Genomic DNA, 25,959 nt, shown 5'->3' on the forward strand with positions numbered 1-25,959 from the left:
AAGGAACTATTCGTCTCGAGTCAAAAGTACCCACGAACACAAAGACGTATGTGTAGTTATACTTTTTGAATAAAGACTTAATTCATTTTGTTCCATCAGTCCTAACACAATTTTAGTATAAACGCATTTGTGTCATTTTTCTAACATGAGCATAACGGAACAACTCTTTTAGTGTCATTGGTTCAAGTGACGACATGAGACAGTTTGGCATTAATGCCGTGTTGCTATTGGTCTATTAATTGAATACTGCACGGAAACAACACACACTATTCCTTATTATTTTTAAATCGTTTTTTCAATAAATCTGCAACAACAAATCTTTATATTTTTTAAACAAGGTATTTATCAGTTAACTTGGGATACTAATATATTTCTATGGAAATTAACTACTTTTTGCAATAGATATTAAAAATACAGTTAACACATTAAGTGCATTTAATGATATTATACTCATTGTTTATATAAATACAGAACGATAATTGAATCATCTAAAAAAAACCAACAAAAATGTTAAACTTATATTTTCTTCTTATAATTGGGTAAGTTTTTAAAAAATAACTCGTTTTTAATCTTTTTTTTTAAATTATCTAACTACAACAATCAAGACAATAATACTATAGTCTATAATAGTCGCATAAAAAAAAGTATTTATAACCAGTCTTGACAATTATGAATATCGTTTTCTCCGCATATAGCGTTTTAGCCACTGTGCTTTGGTAATTTGCTTTTTTTTATAGGAAAAAAATCCGCAATATCGATACTTCTTTGGTCCTGCATTTTCGTAAACATTTTATGGATACTCTGGTACCACATATTTTGAAAAAAATTGGGCTTTTGTCACGTAGAGTCTCTTCAAAGTGCGTGCCACAAGTCGTATTTGCATCCAAGGCACCTTCAAATCTGTGCTTAATTTTTTCATAAAATCTTTGCGGCTCATTGTGTTTTCTTTATTTATCTACATTATTTTAATATTATATGATATAGAAATTGTTAAAATTCTATATCATGCCGTAAAATATCGCCACTGACCACCTATAACTTTTCCTGTATTAACTGAACATACAGGAATATGGTTTTCGGGCTACTCTTATCTCTTTATAGTGCTTGTATCCTCAATGTATACCAACCACCATGACATTGTGGCGTTGCCACTTTTATTATCTGTGGCGTTCCGAAACGGAACGCACTTGATCGAATTTTAAATTGATTCGACGATTAATTTTCACTAGGACAATAGTTAATACGCAAAACGCAATACGCAGTTGATACGTATTTAATACCAATACTCAATGATTGTCTCCTGCTAACCTGTACAGACTAGACTCATTGTGGTGACTGGTGAAACATTGTATAGCATTAACAACATAGTACTGTATTATTGAAAGATCGATTAAAGGTTTATTTTACAATCTACGACTTTCATTATACATGGGTAACAAAACCCCATAACATATTCGGTTTTACTCCGGACAACATCTTCAGCCACCCAATCCCCTTGCTTGAAGTCCAAATCCAGCGGAGGACAATAATCGTCATTTACTAAAATTGAAGGTTTTTCGTCCTAGTATAAAAGTTGTCTGGATCCCATTTTGTACTCAATCTATAGATATCATGTGAAATAAATCACAAAATAAAAATTTGAAACAATCTTAAAAGTTACAAAAAGCCTAATTATACGTCAAAATGACGCACAACATCCTCTTCACAACCAAATTGCGGAATTTACCTGGATGAGCCAACTATGTACTGCTAGGTCTAGACGGCTAATAAGTTGGTTCTGGATTTGTCAGCGATTCGATGGTAAATATAGAAGAGTTCATACGTCAAATTTACGTAGATTGGACTTCTAGGGTTATATGCATAAATACCTAAATTTTGTTATGTTTTTGTTATCTAATAACGATAAAAAACCCGTTGATTTCATTCGTTTTTCAAGCTACGTGCATAGTTTTTCCACTAAAATGCCTCAATTGAGTCATAAAGTACACAAATTTCAAGCATAATAAGTCACATCATTTCTATAAAACCAAAACTGGCAATAATATAAGTCGTGTTGTGCGATTATGAACATAGTGCATAAGGGCATAAGTCGTTACATTGCAAAGAGTAAAAAAAAAAGTATGTGAATACATTGAGTTATTCCATGAAGTACTCGTTCATAAGGCCACAACTACAAAAAAACACGAAAAAAGTATATTTATGGGGTTGTTACAATATGTGTTCATATGTAAAAATATAGTCTAACATCATATCTTACACATACAAGCTTAAAATTTTGAATTAATAAAGATTTAGTATTGATATATAGTTTTTTGTCTCTCCTGAAAAGTGCTGTTTTTGAGTTATTCCCTTATTCACTGGAGGCACAGAACTATCCTATGTGTTAATCCAAGTTACCCTCTATATGTGTGCTAAATTTCATTGTAATCGGTTCAGTAGCTTTTACGTGAAAGAGTAACAAACATCCATACATCCATACATCCTTACAAACTTTCGCCTTTATCTAATATATATATAATATGTAGATATATTAGATTACCTAGTTAATTACAAAATTTGAACTTTCTAGGTCATCTGGAAGTGGGTTACGTTTTGTATATATCTATGAGTCAGTCAGTATAAAAATTGCGATTCTTGGATATTAATATCTACGCAACAGTTTAATCTGTATTTATGAAATTTAAGGTTCTTGTTTATCTTGGGGTCCTCTTTATATGTACCAAATTTGGTTTGTTTAGGGTAAATAGTTTTCTAGATATTATAAGGGGGTGAAAAGTGGCTCGAAATGGTTCGTGTAAAATTACACACGGCTGCTGCTCGCCAGTTCTCTTAGCTTGAACACGCTGCCGCGTGTCTAGATTCTAGAATGTGTCAACTTCACAGAAATTCAGCTTGTTGGAACTTTATGTAACTTCGAATGTTTAAATTGCGCGGACTATATCTAGCTATGCCTCACTCGTTGTTTGGAGCTCGTCCGTGTTATATGTTATTGATTTTAAAGTGAAATAAAATCGTGTAAAAATGTTCAAAAATCCAAAATACATATACGGAGCGAGCAATCGTAGTATCTTTAGTACATTGAATTTTGGCGAATTCGTCCTGAAGAAATTAGTTGAATTTGAAAATGAAATCGCTTTGGTATGTTTCTGTTTTATTTATTTTTTTTATTAAGATCAAAGTGCATATTTTTGTGGTGATTGTGAGTTGAATATTTATTTGTTTTAGGGATTTTGAGATGCTGTTTTGTATCATATTTATTCTTAGTATAATATTGTTGTATTGTTTCTTTATTAGGTACTATGTATCGTGTTATACAGTTAGGTATAGGTAACTTAATATTAACACTTATTAACGTGAAAGTGAGTGAGGACGTAAGGAAGGAAGAATGTTTGTTATTATTTTATACGCGACAATAGTTAATATTATAGGAACTCACTCACTCACTCACTGACTGACTGACATCGGTTTTCTCGAAAACTATGCGAAAAGTTGGGGGGATTTTGACGTGATCGTGTAGAGGTGCTCCCAGTGACCACCGGAAAAATATAGACAACTCCAACACCCTGGACAAGAGAGTGGACCCCTGCAGGCAAAAATTTAACCAATATTTGAATAAGTAATTTATAAGCAGTTTCGACTGACTCTAGAATCGCTATTAGCAGATCTAACAAATGGACAGGAAATTCGAATGCATTTTCAAATGACTGAAGATTTCTGCCCTGGGATGAGCCGCGAGCTGCTTGCAGCTCTCGCACCACGCACCCTCGAAGGTGGACAGCCCTCCGGAATATAAATTATTTGAATGGGAAATTTATAAGCACTTCCGATTGACTGTGAAATCGCTGTTAGCAGATTATAGCAAATTGACGGGGAATTTTAATGCATTTTCAAATGACTGAAGATTTCTGCCCTGGGATGCTTCGCGGGCTACTTGCAGCCCGCGCACCACGCTCCCTCGAAGGTGGACAGCCTCCCGGAGTGGAAAATACTTGAATGAGGAATTTATAAGCACTACCGACTGACTGTAGAATCGCTATTAGCAGATGTAACAAATGGACAGAAAATTCGAATGCATTTTCAAATGACTGCCCTATTGCTTCAACCCAGGGGCAAAAGGGGCTCGCGAGTCGCGGGCTGCTGGTTTATAATTATTTATTAACGCACCAGCTAGTTGATTGTAATAAACTTGATAAAGTCAAATTATTATATTCTGCACTAGCGGTCCGCCCCGGCTTCGCCCGTGGTACATATTTCGCAATAAAAAGTAGCCTATGTCCTTTCTCGGGTATCAAAATATCTCCATACCAAATTTCATGTAAATTGGTTCAGTACCTAGTTTAGGCGTGATTGAGTAACAGACAGACAGACAGATAGACTACAAGCCCGCATATGAAAAAAATATGGGTCAAATGAACCACCAGGGGTCATATCTAGAACGAAAGAAGAGCAAAAAATAATAAGATTCATCACTATGCCGTCACTTGTAAGCTGTCCAACTGAGTGCAGATGAGAATTGAAAAGTACAGGTAGACTCGGTAAATTTTGGTCATATATTTTTGTACGGCATTCTTAACCATCGATAGATCCATTAAAAATAATAAGAAACCGCTCAGTGCCGTACAAAAATGTTGGTCCACCAAGTCGGAATTTTTATTTAATTTCCGAGAGTTACCGGGGGTAAATTTGGTCATTTGACCATGTACGGCATCTGTGTCATACTATTGCTATACTGCTTTTAATCCATTATTCCGCAACGCCGTACAAAAATCATGGGGACAAGGGGAAAAAATCGAGAGTTGCAATCCCCTCTCTTTCCCCACTCCAGGGGGTCATTTGACTAAGTACGGCTTCGGGTCCAAAACATTATCTAGCACTCAAAAGTACTATTAAAAGCAATGCCGTCAAAAAATAATTGTTCTTTTAAATGTATACCAATAATCATCTTAATTTCATCGAATTCTTGATATAAAGAGCCGTAAGGTCATTTGACCCTGTACGGGAACTTTTTTTTTAACATGATATTGTAAAATTCAATTGTTGTATAGTATTGCCGTTCAAAAGAAACCGTTCTAAAAAAAGTTATAGAGAAATGCAAAACCAGAAATTTTGTTAAAGTTTAAACATCGTAGATTAATGAAATATAATAGTTTTCTACACTTTATTCGTTGTTTTAAATAGTATAAACATAGATAAATTAGGAAAAAACGATGCCGTACATTTTTGTGCAGACCACATCTTTTAGGCTGATGAAAGCGACGAAAGCTACAATTTTAAGGGTGCTTTATGGCCATTTGATACAGTACGGCATTAACATATTTTTACCCAACTACGGCAAAGCAAAAGGAGGGTAATGGTTTTGACAGGTCATGTATGTATGTTCATCTATTCCCTCGTAACTTCTAAACTACTTATCAGAATTCGACAAATGACATATCATTAGAAGCGTTTGAATTGTTCACTGGATAACCAGCGACCAGCTAGCTAAAGGCTATATGGGGTTTCACAAAATCTAATGTGGCGCCCTCTAGCGGACAAAACATACAGAGTAAAAAAATAAAGTTAAGATAAATATGCCGTGTTTGGTATCATTTGAAAGCGCTTTACTTGTACATTTTGAATATGTATATTATATTACTAGCATTTGCTGGTGACTTTACCTGTATTCATGGGCTGATTGCATATAATTCACATCTTTTCGTTCATAGCTTTTTTATTAGTTCATCAATTTAACGGAGTCCATTTCACTTGACTCCGACTTTCCAAGGTGATAATTAACCACCTCGAGCTTCTTAATATTAATGTATAGGTATTTATATTTTATTATCAAAATATAAAGCAAACATTTCGTTATATGGATTTTTTCTTTTTCTGATTTTTCCCCTTTGAACCAACGAAAATGTACGGCACATGAAAAAATATTATCTATGCATAAAATACTTTAAAAATAAATTTATTTCGTGTTGTGTCAAATGACCCCCTGGAGTGGGGAAAGAGAGGGGATTACAACTCTCGATTTTTTCCCCTTGTCCCCATGATTTTTGTACGGCGTTGCGGAATAATGGATTAAAAGCAGTATAGCAATAGTATGACACAGATGCCGTACATGGTCAAATGACCAAATTTACCCCCGGTAACTCTCGGAAATTAAATAAAAATTCCGACTTGGTGGACCAACATTTTTGTACGGCACTGAGCGGTTTCTTATTATTTTTAATGGATTTATCGATGGTTAAGAATGCCGTACAAAAATATATGACCAAAATTTACCGAGTCTACCTGTACTTTTCAATTCTCATCTGCACTCAGTTGGACAGCTTACAAGTGACGGCATAGTGATGAATCTTATTATTTTTTGCTCTTCTTTCGTACTAGATATGCCCCGTGGTGGTTCATTTGACCCATATTTTTTTCATATGCGGGCTTGTAGTCTAAGAGTTACTTTCGGATTTATAATATTAGTATGGATTAGTACACATTACATACCTACATGCTAGAGGAATATTTTGCTTTTTATCCGGGTCTCAATTAGAAATAGAAACGCGAACATTAATTTTTGTTTACCTACCTAGGTAAATGAAAAAAAGATGTGAAAATTTTCTTTAGAACAGCTAAACAGATCGGGATGATGTTTAGGACTCGGAAATAAGTTAAAATCAAGAAAGGCATAGGCTTTACTTGATAATCATGCAAGCAAACCTGCATGTTGAAGCTAGTGTTCTTTTAATGTTTGTCATCATCAGAAATTTGGCATAGAAACAGCTGATTGTACCAAACAGGAAAAAAAATCGAGTAACTTCTACGTAGTACATAGTAACTCAATGCATGAAATGCGATAAAGTTACATGAAATATTGTATTATTAACAGCTGTTTCATTTCATTCAGTAACATTCAATTTTAGCGTAAGTAAGTTAAAATTGAATGTTACTGAAGTTGCTGAAAGTTCAAAACCGAATTCCAAAAATTATTTTGTTTTCATACCGTTGCTTTTTAAATACCTAGGTACCTACCTAATTATTATTAAATTGTAACTATCAACAAAGTTAAAATACATTTCCTGTAAAGTATAGGTAGGTTGACGTAAAAAAAAAAATCGATCGTTTGAAAAACTGTTAGGTGGTACCTTACTTCCAATGTTCATGTTTACAGTCAGTCACATTACACAAAATCGATAAGATTTATAAAATAATTTGTTACCTAAAACCATAATTTTATAATATATTAAATGTAATGCATATCTATAAGACCGCCGCGCGGGCAAGAGCAAGTATTTATACCTATGGTTTTTTTATTTAAAATTTATGAAAGAAATGAACGAAATAACTTATTTTAGGTAGGTACCCTACCTAGGTAACTATATTATTCCTTTTATACCAGATAAAATAAGTTATATATTTCATTACAAATAAAAAAAACCATAGGTAGGTAATTGTTTCGTTTAGTAACATTGAATTTTAGCGTAATGCTAATATTGCTTTCTAGAGCCCCAGAATTGTTCAAAAGCGCGCAATTTCAATAAATATTTTGTTTTCAAACCGTTGCTTTTTAAATACCTAGCTAATTATTATTGGAATTGTCACTATCAGCAAAGTTTTAAAACATTTCCTGTAAAGAAGTAATTACAGAAAGTTGACGTAAGAATCGATATCAAAAAATAATCGATCGTTTGAAAAACAGTTACCTTCTATTATTACCATGTTTACAGTCAGTCACATTACAAAAAATCGATAAGAATAAAAATAAAATAATTTGGCCTCTAAAACCATAATTACCATTTTAAAGTTAACTTAAATGTAATGTACCTATACCTATCTTTAGGGTCACATACATGTCTGTGTTTAGGGTGTATTCAGGAAATAATTTGGAAAATCCAAAAGTGCACGCCTCATAATTTTTTTTAATAATTATTTATTAATTATTATTTTTGTTTATTTAATAACAATTAAATCACATCGAATCAGACCCTGAAAAATGAAAGGGTTCTATTCCTGAGCATACTCAAGCGTAAGAGAAAAAAAAAGACTCGATTAGTAAAGTATTTCGGTCGCTATCGTGTTAACAAGAAAAAGGATCCGCACATACAGACACACGGACGTCCAAGACAGAACTTTTTTAAACTGTTTTTAAACTAGTTTAAATAACAAAAATGACATCAAAAATATCATGAACGTTAAAAATAGTGTTTTTTCTTAATATGTGTGTGTATGTATTATCTTACAAGTGCAATGTATGGTACATAATGACATTTTAAGGCTGCAGTCTAGCAAAATTGCGTTTTCAACAAGTTATTTGACAATTTTTTCCCGGCTAATAAAATGATAAACTGAATTTTTTTTTCTTGTTTATCAATTAGTGTTATATACGCAATGCGCGTGAATTTTTTCACATTTATAAAAGTACTTTATTTTACCTTAATCAGGCCTTCAAGATAAGTCTCTTTCCGCCAAAGACATTTCGAGCTAAGTTTGTGCACTCACTACGTTGCAACCGATTACAATTTACACAATCTGATCAGCGCATTATTATCCTTATACAGGGTGTCCCAAAAAGTAGTGATGAACGGAAGCTGGGAGGTAGAGGACCAAGAGGGCTATCCGAATCACCCCCATGTGTGTTATGCGATTTTTCGTATTTTCGGAGTTATTACATTTTTTTCAATTTTTCATCTATCGCCGAGTACGATGAGATTTTTATTTATGGTGACGTGAATTATTGCGCTAGATGCTTGTTTTTTTTTGTGTGCTAAGCTGAAAGATAGGCCAATTCAGTATGGTAACATTTACTATCGTTAGATCTTCGAATGGAATAAAAAAAAGAATTAAATGCCAAGAAAGATAAAATTACCCAGTATGTTCATAACTTCAAGGGCCCATAAAAAAATAAAATCACATAAAAAAGGTTTTCCATTTGGCTTTTAAAAACTTGCTCTATCGATCAGGTAGCCACCATAAAAATTTCATTTTATTATTCTGAAGGCTTCAATCGAAAAATTGAAATCTAAATGTGGTAAGTGCAAAATTTTTATTAACATGATGATCATTAAAACCAATAAATAGGTGTTTAATTACCAGAATTTTTTTAAATAGCCCCGCTGTTGCTCAGTGCAAGTGCGACATCACCGTAAAAAGTTGTCTTTTAATTGTCTGAATGCTTTTTTATCATTTTTAATGGTTTCTTCTGCTACTATGAATTTCCGGGTTATTTTGTCCAAATTGGGGCATTCTCTCAAGTAGCCGAGGTCTTTTTAGTATCCCCATTGAAAAAAAATCAATGGGGTTTATTCGAGGGACCGTGGAGGCCAGGCTTTAAAGCAGGCGTCACCGGCGCATGCGCAGGCTGCAACGACCAATCCATCTTTCAGGGTATTTTTGCCCTTTAGCCTGGCCTCCACGGTCTCCGGACATAAACCCTATTGAATTTTTTCCGTGGGGATACTACAAAGACGAGAGACTGCCACAATTTGGACGAAATAACCCGGAAATTCATAGTAGCAGAAGAAACCATTAAAAATGATAAAAGAGCATTCAGACATTAAAAAGACAACTTTTTACGGTGATGTCGCACTTGCATTGAGCAACAGCGGGGCTATTTAAAAAAAATTCATTTTTAAACACCTATTTATTGGTTTTAATAATCATCATGTTAATAAAAATTTTGCACTTACCACATTTAGATTTCAATTTTTCGATTGAAGCCTTCAGAATAATAAAATGAAATTTTTAGGGTAGCTACCTGATCGATAGAGCAAGTTTTTAAAAGCCAAATGGAAAACCTTTTTTATGTGATTTTATTTTTTTATGGGCCCTTGAAGTTATGAACATACTGGGTAATTTTATCTTTCATAGCATTTAATTCTTTTTTTTATTCCATTCGAAGATCTAACGATAGTAAATGTTACCATACTGAATTGGCCTATCTTTCAACTTAGCACACAAAAAAAAACAAGCATCTAGCGCAATAATTCACGTCACCATAAATAAAAATCTCATCGTACTCGGCGATAGATGAAAAATTGAAAAAAATGTAATAACTCCGAAAATACGAAAAATCGCATAACACACATGGGGGTGATTCGGATAGCCCTCTAAGTCCTCTACCTCCCAGCTTCAGTATATCACTACTTTTTGGGACACCCTGTATAGTCGTTATTAAAAACTGCTGAATACAATTGCCGAAAAACTTATGATTTTCTTAATTAGAACGTTATAAATTCATTAAATTTCCCATTTTTTGCCTTACAAAATCCATTGATAAATACTGCTAAAAGTTATTTTTTCCATTAATTTATTCGAGTTGGTTAAAGACCAATGAGTATTAATCCTTTAAAAAAATTTTTTTTTGAATTTTGATAATTCTTTAAATATTAAAAAAATATTTAAAATAATTAGCGAATTTCTTTAGTCGCGCTCCTTGGGCCGGAGCGTTCTGACGTGTGCTCTACGCTCGATTTTCCTTCATACCGAAGTGAAAGTTGCTATACTTCATTAAATTTAATATTTTTGTTAATTGATTATTTTTACCTTAGTTTTGTGCAAATATTCGTATTTTTAAACATTTGATTTCGATATGGAAAATAAACGAAATAACTACTAGAAAAAAAATTATCTTCGAACATAAAGTTAATGAAACCAAATAGATTGCAAAGGTGATTGGCAACAATTTCTTTATTTTACGGGGTGTCAGTAAAGGGATGTATATTTCTTTAAAACTAAAGTAAGCTCATAAATTTTCTTATAATATAATTTTTTTGAAGTTCCAAAAATGTTTATTTTTCGTTTGAGAAATACGAAATATAATATAAACTTGTATTGAGAACTTGAACTTCCCAAGTTCATCCGGGGAAATCCCCATACGGGGAAAATGATTTGTTTACTCCAAAATTGATCCGAGGTGTTTTAATTTTTTCTTCTAGTCATTTTCAACGTAGCGGCATGTTGTTTGATTATTAATTTTGTAACTTAAATACAGGATGTTGGTTTTATATTCTGATCTTACAGACGCGCTGACAAATTTAGTCCGCCATTTCTAGTTTAGTCTACCAACTCTAAGTACCAATATTAAAACGAATGGATTATCATCACATCATCAAAACTCAGATGTAATGGAAGATCACAATAACATAGAAAATTCAGTGGGTGTTGAGAACTAAACAAACAGAAGTAATAGAGACGCGAAGAATAAAAAAAGAGGACGAAAACGATAATTCGTTGATGCTTTCCCTTTTCGACGTATTGTTAGGGTACATCACCAATCTGCAAAAAACAAAACTGATGATTCCCAATTGCTGATTAAAAATGAAAAACAAATAATCGACAACAGTGGTGAAAATTTGCTGATCACAATGAAACATCCTTCAGTGGTAGCAGATTTACTCATTTAAAATGTATCGGTGAACAGCGTAAAAGAGAGGAGGACAGGAAAACATTATGAATGTGGATGGTGGATTGTATACAGGGTGTAATCGATAAGTATGTGCAGGCGATTATGACGTTATTATTGCAGGTATCAAAAAACTTCGATTCGATGCATTCGATGCCCATCAAGGACCCATCCTATATCATTCAAGCGATTGAAAAAAAAGAGATAAATCCAGTGCAACCGATAAAGCATCAGAATGCTAGCAAAAGATTTATTGGGTTTATAAATATAAATCTATATATTATACATACATAATATAATAAATCTGTAGAAGACGCGAAGACTGACATCCGCGCGGACGGAGTCGCGGGCGGAAGCTAGTCAGAAATAAATATCCTTTGTTTTCATTTGCGTATTTTTCTATTTTATAATTTTTTAACACAAACATTACATTTTTTTATCATATACAAAATTTGTTTATCCGTTTTATTAGGTAAACTGAACAACTTTCACTAAGAAACTTAGGTCGAAAAAAATGTATAGAGTTATGCATTTTGTATGGAAAGCTTATTTTTTTTATATTTCGTCCAAATTTCTTTGTAAAAGTTGATCAGTTATATAAACATGAAGTTGAAGATATCAATACAAAGTATTCGCAAATTTTGTGTACTGATAAAAAAAATCACCCGGTGTAATTTTCACGAAAATTGTTTCAAATTGTCATTTTTGGTACTTATTACGAATATTAAATTATACGAATGATTTAATTTTTAAAAATTAAGTGGAGCAACTTTCCCTTAGTACATTTGTATTATTTACATATAGGATGACAGGATGCATTTGTTTGCACTACTAGACCAAGCCCTTAAGTTTGAAAAATCATATGATCAATATGAGGCGTGCAAAAACCATAGGTAATTGTTTCTATTAACATTGAATTTTAGCGTAATGCTAATATTGCTTTCTAGAGCGGAGAGCCCCTGAATTGTTCAAAAGCGCGCAATTTCAATAAATATTTTGTTTTCAAACCGTTGCTTTTTAAATACCTAGCTAATTATTATTGGAATTGTCACTATCAGCAAAGTTTTAAAACATTTCCTGTAAATAAGTAATTACAGAAAGTTGACGTAAGAATCGATATCAAAAAATAATCGATCGTTTGAAAAACAGTTACCTTCTATTATAATCATGTTTACAGTTAGTCACATTACAAAAAATCGATAAGATTATAAATAAAATAATTTGGCCTCTAAAACCATAATTACTATTTTAAAGTTAATTTAAATGTAATGTACCTATACCTATCTTTAGGGCGTATTCAGAAAGAAAGCTGGAAACTTAAAAGCGCTTGTCAGCGCTGGTAACCCGCGCAGGAAAATATTAACCGCTGAACGGCGCCGACAAGCTGTTGAAGCGCTGGGCGCTGCCATATAAAATTTGTCTTGGTCTGCTTCCATGTAAATTGTACATGGATTATTATCTTTTGCACTTGTCTTTGCGTAACTCTGATTAAAGTGCTTATGTTTATCAAAATGCAATAGACCTATGTAATGTTATTTTTATAATTTGAATTTAATAATAATAATAAAAGCCCATTTATTTTCGGGTATCATTTAAGCTATCACCAATTTAATTAGTTTTGTGTTTCTTAAATAATAGGGTTTGTCCTCAAAATAGTAGATCTGTCACCAAAATGTAGTCACCAAACAATGCAAAATCAGTTCCACAATAAATCACCTAAAATCCTGAGATATAAGGTCTAGTACCAAATAAATGTTTATCTATATGTATTAGGTGTGTCCTAATAAGTATTTAAGCAAACTAATTTAAAGAGATCACCAATAAATCATATTATGTTAATAGAAAATCATCGTTTCAACCAAAAGATTCTGCTACTTAACTAGACTCCCAAGGTTCTAAATTTACACTGGTAGTATAAATTATATTTAAATAAAATTTTTAGCAGAGTAGTAAATAAAACAATTAAAGTCAAAATAATCCATATTTATTGTTTAAAATAATTACCACTGAACAATAAGCGCTGGTTTAAAATAACTGGCTTATGGCTAGCAGAATAGTAGATAAAACACTTAATTAAAGTTAAAATACTCAATATTTATTCTTAAAAATAATAACCACTGAATAATCAGCTCTGGTTTAATAGCTGGCTTATGGCTAACATAATTGTAGATAAATTAATTAACTTAATTAAAGTTAAAATAATCAATTTTTAAAGCGCGCCAATTTGTCTCCGCCCCTTTGATCATTTTTTCATTAAAATTATAAATTGATGTATTAAATTGGTAACGAATATATAAATTTAATATCTGAACGAAATAAAATGTTACTACTCTGTATTGGTGACAAAATATCAAATAAAAAGGAGTCGCAGTCAGGGATCGATAATCGATTTATTTGGTGACAGATCTACCATTCTGAGCACAGAGCTATTATTTAAGTAACAAAACTGTTATTATAAGAACGAAGTTTATATTCATGTAATGCAATATAATTTTATTGGTTATCGATCTCTTATTTTACACATATATTAACATTAATTTGATAATTCATACCTGGAAACAATTTTTGATAATCTGAGAAAGAAAATATTTCGTGGTGATAGATCTATTTATTAGGTGATACAACTTGTTGACAAATATAAATTTTGGTGATAGAAAATATAGTTCCCTTTATTTTCTTCAAACAAGTTACAATCATTTCAGGCTATTGCACGCCTCATAAGCGAAGCGTTGAGGTGGGTACTACTGTCACTTCGCGCAAAACATCAGATTTTTCAAACTTAAATTAATGTCTTTATGTATCATACATTGCACTTGTAAGATAATACATACACACACATATTAAGAAAAAACACTATTTTTAACATTCATGATATTTTTGATGTCATTTTTGTTATTTAAACTAGTTAAAATACAGTTTAAAAAAGTTCTGTCTTGGACGTCCGTGTGTCTGTAATCTGTATGTGCGGAGGATTTTCTTGTTAACACGATAGCGACCGAAATACTTTACTAATCGAGTCTTTTTTTTTCTCTTACGCTTGAGTATGCTCAGGAATAGAACCCTTTCATTTTTCAGGGTCTGATTCGATGTGGTTTAATTGTTATTAAATAAACAAAAATAATAATTAATAATTAATAATGATTAAAAAAAATTATGAGGCGTGCACTTTTGGATTTTCCAAACTATTTTTATTTATAATTTATGAAAGAAATTAAAGAAATAACTTATTTTAGGTAGGTACCCTACCTAGGTAACTATATTATTCCTTTTATACCAGATAAAATAAGTTATTTCTTTCATAAATCTTATATATAAAAATTAATCGCAAAATGTGTTGGTAAGCGCATAACTCGAGAACGGCTGAACCGATTTCGATAATTCTTTTTTTATTATATTCCTTGAAGTACGAGGATGGTTCTTATGTAGAGAAAACGTAAATATTATGTACCACGGGCGAAGCCGGGGCGGACCGCTAGTTATAAATAAAAAAACCATAGGTAGGTAATTGTTTCGTTTAGTAACATTGAATTTTAGCGTAATGCTAATATTGCTTTCTAGAGCCCCTGAATTGTTCAAAAGCGCGCAATTTCAATAAATATTTTGTTTTCAAACCGTTGCTTTTTAAATACCTAGCTAATTATTATTGGAATTGTCACTATCAGCAAAGTTTTAAAACATTAAATACTGTAAATAAGTAATTACAGAAAGTTGACGTAAGAATCGATATCAAAAAATAATCGATCGTTTGAAAAACAGTTACCTTCTATTATAATCATGTTTACAGTCAGTCACATTACAAAAAATCGATAAGATTATAAATAAAATAATTTGGCCTCTAAAACCATAATAAACATTTTGTTAATTTAAATGTAATGTACCTATACCTATCTTTAGGGCGTATTCAAGAAAAAACCTGGAAACTTATAAGCGCTTGTCAGCGCTGGTAACCCGCGCAGGAAAATAATATATTAACACGCGCCGATAAGCGCTGAACGGCCGCGGCGCCGACAAGCTTCAACCCGCGCTGGGCGCTGCCATATAAAATTTGTCTTGGTCTGCTTCCATGTAAATTGTACATGGATTATTATCTTTTGCACTTGTCTTTGCGTAACTCTGATTAACTTTAATCAGAGTTACGCAAAGACTAAGCACTTGCTTATGTTTATCAAAATGCAATAGACCTATGTAATGTTATTTTTATAATTTGAATTTAATAATAATAATAAAAGCCCATTTATTTTCTTCAAACAAGTTACAATCATTTCAGATTATTTTTATTTCTACGTTATACACTTAGTTAGTCAACTTTCATTAAAAGTAAGTTAGACTTTGTATTTATTTTCTTATTTCTTTAATATAGTTAGGACATATTTATATGTATTACAGAAAAGAGCCATACGTTTTCTATATATAATTTGCGTGCTCGAGACTCACTAAGAGATCTCTTTAAGAATACTGGTATCCTTACTGTACCGTCGCAGTATATATTTAATAATATTTTATATGTAGGTACACAATAACGCTTACTTACACACAAAAGTAGGAGATAGACATTGTTATGACACAAGAAACAGAAATAAAATTGAAATGCCATTTTTCCGGCTAGCTAAAGTTAAAAATTCATTTATGGGTCAAGGTATACGCTTTTACAACAGAATTCCTCATAATATTAAAGAGTTTAGTAGTTCTAAATTTAAAACTTATATAAAAAATGTACTAGTTCAGAGAGCCTATTACAGTATTAAGGAATATATGGACGATAAAAACCCATGGAGCCTGGAGGGTTGTTGCTTAAAAACCACAGGACAGTTCTTTGGCATATTATGATAACATATTATGATGTTACATATGTAATTTGTAAAATTGTAAAACTGACATGATTAAAAAGAGCAACTATGGAGTTTCTTGCCGATTCTTCTCCGTAGATACTGCTTTCCAAATCGGTGGTAGGATGTTAAAAATATGTACCTAGTTAATGACGTTTCAAAAGTGCTTCTAGAAGAAGTCTAATTGAATAAATAAATGTTTGAGTTTGAGTTTATTTGTGTTGTTTACCATTATACTGTTTTTGATGTTACAAAACAAAATGTTTTGCAGAAATTAAGAAATTTAAGACTAAAGGAATTTTAAAAGCGATCAATCAAACACAAAAAAGTTCGATATTGACATTGCTGTTGTTATTTATTAAACGGATATTGAAGATAATACTGTTTTTGATGACAATGTTGCTGTTGTTGATTATAAACTGTTATTGAACTGCTATACTTCTTGAAAATGCTGTTGTTGATGAAACTGGCGATAATATTGTCGATGATAATGTATTTATTTAAAAAATTGAATACACATAACAAGCACATAACAGATCACGATCTATAATAATGCTAATATTCAGGAAACTGTTGTTGTTGATGATAATCACAATGCTGTTGTTGATGAAAATGCTGTTTGCTATTATCATTCTGTTTGTTATTATAATACTGTTGTTGATAATAATACAAATGTAGGGGGCTGGTTTTGTGCGGGTGTAATAAAAGATGAATAACTACGCACAGGTTAAATTTCGTTAACTACATATATTTATTCGTATGTAATTAATATTCGACCTATGCGACCAACCCGCGTCCTGACAAGCCCGTAAGTCTATACATAGCGCACAAACTGTTTATATACGAGTTACCGTGTGAACCTAAGGTGTGAACTTTCTTAGTAGGTACTACACTTGAAATTCGGTAACTCGTAAATTGGCTTGTCGTCGCTACACAATTGTCTAAGTTAAGTATAAGTGATTGAGTTTTCGATGTTTATTGATTATTCTGCTTGATACATGAAACTGTTGTTGATGAAAATGATGATACTGTTGAAATCATTGCAGTTTTTGGCGATAATGTCGTTTTTGATACTATTAATGTTGGTAATAATAAAACTGTTGATGATGTGGATGATAAGAATACTGTTGTAGATGTTGATAATAATATCTAATTTCAATTTTTATTTCAAGATCAACGGTATAACCAATGAGGAGGTGCGCTATGGTGAAATAGCGCAAGAGGCCATGAATATAGCCGTCTCTCTCACCCGCCTAGGTGTTAGAAAGGGAGACGTGATCGCTGTCAGTTCGGAAAATCGTAGTGAGTTTTGGAGTACTGTGATTGGTATATTGTGCGCAGGCGCAGTAGCTACTACGATCAATTTGAGACATAGTAAAGGTATGTATTACTAGCGATACGCCCAGGCTTTGCCCGTGGTACATAAAATAATAGAAAGCCACTTGTCTAGGGGGGGCTGGAATGGTCTTGTCTAAACATTTTAAAATACCTGGAAAGGCAAAATAAATTAGTGTTTTATTCAATTTTAATTATTACTGGTAAAATAAATAAAATACTCTCTAATTGGAAAATAATCTTATTTATTTAAATATAAACATTTGTCGTTAAAACTAATGGTACTAAATTATAGTACCTAACACAAACAATCACAGTATCGATTATTATTACTCCACTTCGAGCTGTCAAAATCTCAATGTACGAATTGGAATCAAGTAAACCACAGATAACTATATATTAGTCAGAGAAAGTAAACTGAACAAGAAATCCTCCGTAATTGTAAAAATAATCATATTTATAAAAATTAAATTATTAAGATTAATTGTCATTAAAACTAATGGAATGGAATACAAATAATCATAGAATAGATTATTATAACTACACTTCGAGCTTTCAAAAATGTTATGTAATTTAATTTTACACGGTGTGCTTTGGTGGCACTTAGAAGTTAGAACATCGAGATAGTATGTACTATGGCTTAGAATTACAAAGTATCATTGCTTTCTTGCATTTGCGTCTGTTCGAGGAACTTTCGTTTATTTAAGAAGCGCTTTTGAATCGTCAATATTATTACTCTTAAATACATAATAAAATACTGTACTGTGTACTATCTAATAGTATAGTATTATCACAGTATTATATTATCTGTGCTAGTACTATAGACCTTATTTATAGTACTGGAGTATGGAAAAAAAAATTTTCAATGATTTATTTATTTGTTCCAGATGAAGTCCACCACGTAATGAACTTAGCGAAACCGAAAATCATATTCGCTTCTCCATTTTCATACAAAGAGCACTCAAAAACCTATAAATCGCTAAAATTCCTTGAAAAAATATTTCTTTATGGCGACGAACTTCCACCGAATACGTTATCATATAACGATATGGCGAAACCGGTATCAAATACCGGTACCGGTCGCGGTATTGGGAACGTGAATTACGACGATTTTCGGTGTGTAGAAGTTAAAGGGCAGATAGACACGGCATTTATTTTATATTCATCAGGCACGACTAGTCTACCGAAGGGTGCTATGATCACACATCACAATGTACTTGCGGCTTGTACGTAAGTATTTTTTTTATTTTAAATCGGACCAGCCCCCCTAGACAAGTGGCTTTCTATTAGCGTAAAGTTCAATAGAATAGATTATGAATGTATGAGATTGACGTTTGATTACGACGACGACGACGATTGATTACGTCAATCTCATACATTCATAATCTATTCTATTGAACTTTACGCTAATAGAAAGCCACTTGTCTAGGGGGGCAGTAGTTCCTGAGATTAGCGCGTTAGAAACTACTGGTTAAAACTGCGGGGCACAGCTAGTTAATATTATGAAATAAGAAAATATATAGGTATATTAATACTATGGATATTTTTTTCAGGCCACCAATAGGAATGCCTCCACAAAAGAGTCTATCAATAACCCCCTGGGTTCATAATATGGGTTTAATGGCTATACTAACTGGATTCCTTATAGGAAACCTAACAGTTTACCTGCCGAAATTTGACGTTGATACATACTTTAAAACTATTGAAAAACATCAGGTAATTAAGTAATTGTTGTAAAATTCTAATTGTAGTAAAATACTATAATTTAAGTTAAATTATAACTAATAAACACGCTGTTATTAGCTTCACCTGTATGTTTGTATGTTTGTTTCAGATAACCCACCTAACAGTGGTGCCCGCTATGTTAGCAGCATTAGCCAAAGCTGAAGGAAAATATGACACAAGTTCTGTCACAAAAATTCATTCTGGAACCACCCCGTTGTATGAAGAAACCGCTATTGCGTATAAGAAAATGTGAGTTTTTATATCCATTGTACTATGAACAATTAGACTGAGGACTGATTTTTCAATCCTTGGATAAAACTTATTCGTCGAATAATGTATAAAACTATCATTTTAAAAACGTATTTTAATTGCCCGTATTTGACAGTTTACGTGACATTTTAATATTATCGTGTAATACTTTATTGGACGGATAAGTTTTATCCAAGCATTGAAAAATCGACCCTACTGTATTATCTTATATATAAAATTCTCGTGTCACAATGTTAGTCTGCATACTCCTCCGAAACGGGTGGACCGATTCTCATGAAATTTTCTGTGCATATCGGGTAAGTCTGAGAATCGGCCAACATCTATTTTTCATATGTACCACGGGCGAAGCCGGGGCGGACCGCTTGTATTAAAAATTTATGATTATTTTTTAAATATTTCAGGTTTCCAAATGTAGCAGCTATCCAACAAGGCTATGGTTTGACTGAATCGACTCTTGCTTTAACATTAAATATAAACTATGATAAGATGGGCAGCGTTGGTTGTGTAGTAGACGATGTTATATTAAAAGTAAGTTGTTTTTTGAAATTGATATTTTTGATTTTATGGCATTCAAATGCTTTATAAATATAAATTTATAAAGAATAGAAAAAAATATATTTATAAATTTATAAGTTGTTTTTTGACAAAATAAAACTATTTTTTGTGTCCACTTATAAAATTAATTAGTTGCATAAAAATTCTTGAGATACCTATTCATTCGATTAAATCGATAAAAAAGAAAAAAAAGAGTAGAATTTCCTGGCATGATGGATTACGAAAATCAATATGAAATCTTATGTTTAAATTACGCAAGCTCTTTTTTATTAAAAAAAATAACTAAATTTAATTTTTTATTAAAGACCAAAGAAAAATATCCTTTCCTTATTTTTTTTCGCAAATTTTAAAAGAGAATATAATATAGCCGATTTTTTCGCATATGACATCTAGACATAATCCATAGAATAAGATCATTTTAAAATGCATAAAAGTGGATAAAAACCTCAATTTTTGACTAAGCAATAAATAGTCGTTATTTTTGATCTACTTTGGATTAAAAAAAAAGCTAAAAAAAAATTAATTTTGTAAAATGTATACGTAAGTAGGTACTTACTTAACTATACACACAGTTCAAACAAATTTTATTTATTTATTTATGTATGTTAACTATGTGTCGTCGCGTTTTATTATATTATATACCTACACCTTATTCTAAAATGTTTTATTTTGTTTTGCTCAACATATTTCGCTTTTTTACCTTTCTTCCCGTTGCCGTGGTTGCCTGGCACTTGGCAGAGATCACTGCATAGTGATAAGGCCGCCCTTTGTGCTTTTATTTTATATGTTTTTCTAACCTTTATGTACTTATATTCTTGCACAATAAAGATGTTAATAAATAAATATTATACAGGGTGTCCCACTTTTGGTATACTAAGCTCAAAGGAGGTTATAGTTTTGCATACGCTGAGTACGTAAAAAATACTTATAAAATTCCAGACGCATTTTTTTTTCGGATAGATGAATTCTTAAAACTCTATGTGTACACCCCTAACAAGCAACACGCCCATATTTGCCACCCGCATGTGAGATATCGTTTAAGATTATGTTTTCATAGACAAAATGCTCACATTAGAGAAGCGGTATATGCCGGCTGCGCGAAGCTAGAGAAGAAAACATGGATTTTCAGGAAAAATTTAGCAAAAAAATTTTGACGTAATTTTGTTGTTTAAGTATTTTTTACGTGATCAGTGTATGCAAAACTACAAGTCCCTTCGCGCTTAGTATACCAATAGTGGGACACCCTGTATATTTATTATTTAGGTAGTGAACCCCGAAACAAAAGAGGTGCTAGGTCCAAACCAAAAGGGTGAAATCTGCGCCAAGGGCCTAGTGGTGATGAAAGGTTATGTGAACAAAGATAGGAGTGATGACTTCGATGATGAAGGGTTCTTCAGGACTGGTGATCTGGGGTATTATGATGATGAGGGGTACTTCTATGTTGTGGATAGATTTATGGAGCTAATCAAGTATAAGGGGTATCAGGTTAGTCAATTATACTACAATTTTTTGATATTTAGATAAAAACTTAAAATCTACTTAGTTAACTCAAAGAAAATAATAAAAAAAAACAAAAGACGTGTGGCACTCGGGGACTGCCGCGGTAAAGCTATTGCATAGCATACCTACAAGCCACACCTCTGTGTCCGTCGGAGAGGGGAGCGTGAGGTTTTTTCGTTACGGAATTTCTCGATTCGGTCCCCGCGCTCAAGGCCCGCGATAGAAGCCGCGGCAGTCTCCGAGTGCCACACGTCTTTTTTTTAATACTGTGACGAAATTTAGGATCTAGCAATTATTGAGATATTTCGCCTTATTTGTGAGGCACTAGGTAGGTACAGTCAAAATTAATATTTACAAAATATCAAACAACACATACATTGTTTAACGAATCAAGTAGTTACCTAGCTAAGCTATTTGTTAAATCAGTAAAAAGATAATTTCAGCTCAAGACATTTGTATTTTTTTGACACATGTTAGTACATGAATTACGAAGCCTACAGCCGGCTACATTTAATAATTAAAATGAAACTTTTATACCCTCGATTAAGACCGGAGTTAAGGAATCACTATACAATATTAATAATTATTCTAAAGAAATCTTAAAAGCTAAAACAGCAAAACCACGCTCGCAAATCGCGTTCTGTTCCCACTTCCCATGCGAACGGCGTAGTCAGCAGTTTGCTGTGAAGGTAACGCATGTAGGTAACACCAGCAAAAATATTTTTGGTGAACAGATTTTTTAACATCAGCAATTTTTTTTAACTAATTGGTTCTGTTAAAATCAATTAATTATTTTTGGTAAACAGTTTTTTTATAGTAGCAATTTTTCATTATATTAATCTTTTTTTAATAATTCCAGGTGCCACCAGTAGAAATAGAAGCTGTTCTCCTCGAACACAGCAGCATAAGAGAGGCAGCAGTGGTGGGTCTCCCCGAGCGGGATGCTGGGGAACTGCCTCTCGCGTTCGTGGTGCTACAGCCTGGGGCTCGCCTTAGTGAAAAGGAAATACAGGATTATGTGGCTGGGAGGGTGAGTTTGGGGGAAAATATTGGTTTTAGCTTACTCACTCATTCACTACAATAATGAATGGGCGCGGAGGTGTGGCTTGAAGGCATAGCATGCAATAGCTTTACCGCGGCAATCCCCGAGTGACACACGTCTTTTTATTACTTATCTTATAAATATAATTTTTTTAATATCACATTCTAAATAATGAAGTATGGATTTTATGTATTTTTAAGATATTGTGTACTAGCTTTCCGCCCGCGGCGTCGCCCGCGTTATCAAAGAAAAACCAGCATAGTTCCCGTTCCCGTAGGATTTCCGGGATAAACCTATCCCATGTGTTAATCCAAGTTACCCTCTATATGTGTGCTAAATTTCATTGTAATCGGTTCAGTAGTATTTGAGTGAAAGAGTAACAAACATACACATACACATACACATCCAACCTCACAAACTTTCACATTTTTAACCTCCTGAGACCCAGGATTTTTTTCTCTTTCTTTTTTAATAAAAATTAGCTGTATCTGTTCTAATGCAATTATAGATATTCAAAAAAATGGTAAAAAAAATCTTTCGTGGAAAACTTGGATTTTCTTTATGTCATGTATATATTACAGGGGGTCCCAATTCCTAGTGTAATAAGTTTATGAAAATGAAGAAAAACTACATGTTTTTTTAGTTATTATATATTTTTAAACTTGAATCTAAATATTTATTATTCTATCCATTGTTCTGTGTCTATTTTTTGTACCTTGCTTCAAAGATAGGTATTTATAAGGGTGAGAAATGACCAGTTCAAGTATTTTGCACCGGCGCGGCGGTGTATTTATATTGTCACGTCCACCCCTAGGTCTTATTTCTTATCCATCCTCTCGGTCTGCCTCCTCTTATGCTTGGTCCACGTCATGTGCGTCCCCAAGATGGTCTGCCAACAACTGAAGATGGCATACATAGTGACGATTCTGTTCTGAAATGACTCATACTCATTGGACGAATGGAAGAAGAATCATTTTCTGGTATTTGGGCGGCTTCATCTGTATCATTTGGGGGATTATCTTCATCTCAAACATTTACTTATTCAATTAGACTTCTTCTAAAAGCAATTTGGAATCGTCACAACAGTATTAACATTTACCACCGATTCGGAAAGCAGTATCTATGGAGAAGAACCGGCAAGAAACTCCATAGGTCCATCATATAGGTCAATATTTGACTCATCCAGGTGTTGGTAGATCTCAGTATCTTATCATCCTTGAAAATTATAATAAAATCTGTAACATAAACTAAAGAATGTCATATAGGTAATACATGGGGCCCTTGTAACCAATACCAATTTGGCAAGAATTGAGACCAAATGTCTTACCAGTATGACATAGAAGAAAACATTCATATTTTTCACAAGTTTTAGATTTATCTTACAAAATAACTATTGCGGTTGCAGAAATAATATCTATTATCATTAGATATACAAAGATATACTGCAATATACGAATGGTTCACTAGAAATGTAAGATTACTGACCACGTGTTTGCCGTCGCACAGCCACCGTCAACTTCGAAATGAGAATACTTCAAATCACTGTCACTTATAAAACCAAAAACCGTTTAGTATAGTGGATGACATACCACTACATCGATTTGAGGTATTATTCCCGCATATACGCAAAAGATGGCGTTGAAATATTTTTTTATTGTTTATGTAATATATATATGACCGCAGGCCCCAGGAGGTTAATATTAGTAGGAATTACAATAAATTTTTAATTGACTTATCTCTTGTTTCAGTTATCGAACCCAAAACATCTTCGCGGCGGTGTGAGGTTTGTAAATGAAATACCAAAGAATCCAACAGGCAAGATAAACAGGAAGGAACTACGCGAAATGATCGCCGCTGGGAAGAGCAAGTTTTAAAAAGAGTGTACCGAGTACACGTGTCAGAAGTGAAACTTCTTTGGCAAGATTCAGAAAAAATCGTCGCCTTACTCCATGACGTGACGGTATTGCCATGACGCGATTGCGACGGTATTGCCTTGAAATTCTACTCTCGTCGCGCCTAAAGAAGTTTCACTTCAGAAGTTTATCAATAATAAATAAACAATATTTTTGTTATTTTTGTTTTAAGTGGTGGCAGTACGGTTATATCCTATACATACATATTTGAGGGGTTGGAAATTGTGATTTAAGTATATATACGATATTTTGTTGAAATAAAATGATTTTTATAATTTTGTATTTTTATTTCTCCGCAAGTAGCATCTATACTAAAATTATAAAGCTGAGGAGTTTGTTTGTTTGTTTGAACACGAATCTCAGATCCGATTTGAAAAATTCCTTCGTTTTTAGATAGCCCATTTATCGAGGAAACTATAAGTAATAATATCATCACGCTAAGACCAATAGGAGCGGATCAAAGCGGATAAAACCGCAGTGCACAGCTAGTACACTATAAACTATAAGTTTATTTTTTGCGTTTAGCCTTAACTCAAAAAAGTGGCAGTTGTAGATAAGTATTATAAAAATCATCAGACTTTTCTCTCGTATCCAAAAAAAATCTAATATTCTAATAGGTATATTATTCTAATATTCTAATATATCTAATATCTAATATATCTAATATATATATTATAAAGGCGAAAGTTTGTAAGGATGTATGGATGTATGGATGTATGGATGTATGGATGTATGGATGTTTGTTACTCTTTCACGTAAAAACTACTGAACCGATTACAATGAAATTTAGCACACATATAGAGGGTAACTTGGATTAACACATAGGATAGTTTTTATCCCGGAAATCCCACGGGAACGGGAACTATGCGAGTTTTCCTTTGCAAACGCGGGCGAAGCCGCGGGCGGAAATCTAGTTAACAATAATTGTCATAACCACCTATTAGGTTCCTTTTGCACTAGAGATGTGTGAATTTGACTACTATTAGGATGCTTTTCCACAAGAGATGTGCAAATTCGACTACTAAACGAAACGATACGATTGGTTCTTTACAAACTATTGAGATATACATATGGAGACGACACCGCCTACATCACTTATGTTCCGCTCAACATACGCCATATGGCGTAACTGCACGCTCATTTTTTATTTGTTTTAAAGTGAAACGCATCAAATATGCCTTCGTGTGTGTTACGATATTGCACAAATAATACAAATAATACGGAAAAGTGCAAAGGAATAACTTTCATCGGTAAGTAACTAACTAACTAGATAATAATTTATAAAACTTAGAGCAAAAAAATGGCGCACAGATTTTGTTCGTCGTGTCTCCTCCATACGTAGTAATATTATCTCAATGTTACAAACACATCCCTCACTACTCATCCTCGCACATCTAGTGGAAACGCAGCTTTAGT

At 32.9% G+C, this 25,959-nt stretch overlaps 1 protein-coding gene across 1 annotated transcript; it reads left to right on the top strand.

Moving 5' to 3' along the window:
• The first annotated feature begins 2,957 nt into the window (after positions 1 to 2,957).
• LOC149896627 (luciferin 4-monooxygenase-like) lies at positions 2,958 to 24,739 on the top strand. Its single transcript, XM_090117738.1, has 9 exons — positions 2,958 to 3,138; positions 17,376 to 17,583; positions 18,426 to 18,768; positions 19,092 to 19,254; positions 19,373 to 19,512; positions 19,935 to 20,061; positions 21,352 to 21,573; positions 22,448 to 22,618; positions 24,379 to 24,739. The coding sequence occupies exons 1-9, from the start codon at positions 3,022 to 3,024 to the stop codon at positions 24,502 to 24,504; spliced, it is 1,617 nt and encodes a 538-aa protein (XP_089973864.1). The 5' UTR covers positions 2,958 to 3,021; the 3' UTR covers positions 24,505 to 24,739.
• Positions 24,740 to 25,959: the final 1,220 nt, after the last annotated feature.

This window comes from Colias eurytheme, chromosome 28, assembly GCF_061535395.1.
Source record: "Colias eurytheme isolate Ceu_HAF_F1 chromosome 28, ilColEury1 Martin Lab GWU primary, whole genome shotgun sequence".
In the NCBI taxonomy this organism is placed as follows: Eukaryota; Metazoa; Arthropoda; class Insecta; order Lepidoptera; family Pieridae; genus Colias; species Colias eurytheme.

Excerpts from the sequence above, each read along its gene's own strand:
- LOC149896627 (XM_090117738.1), top strand. The coding sequence starts at position 3,022 with ATGTTCAAAAATCCAAAATACATATACGGAGCGAGCAATCGTAGTATC. Across the intron at positions 18,769-19,091 it reads AATGTACTTGCGGCTTGTAC|GCCACCAATAGGAATGCCTC; the intron begins GTAAGTATTTTT and ends TATTTTTTTCAG. Across the intron at positions 19,255-19,372 it reads AAACTATTGAAAAACATCAG|ATAACCCACCTAACAGTGGT; the intron begins GTAATTAAGTAA and ends TGTTTGTTTCAG.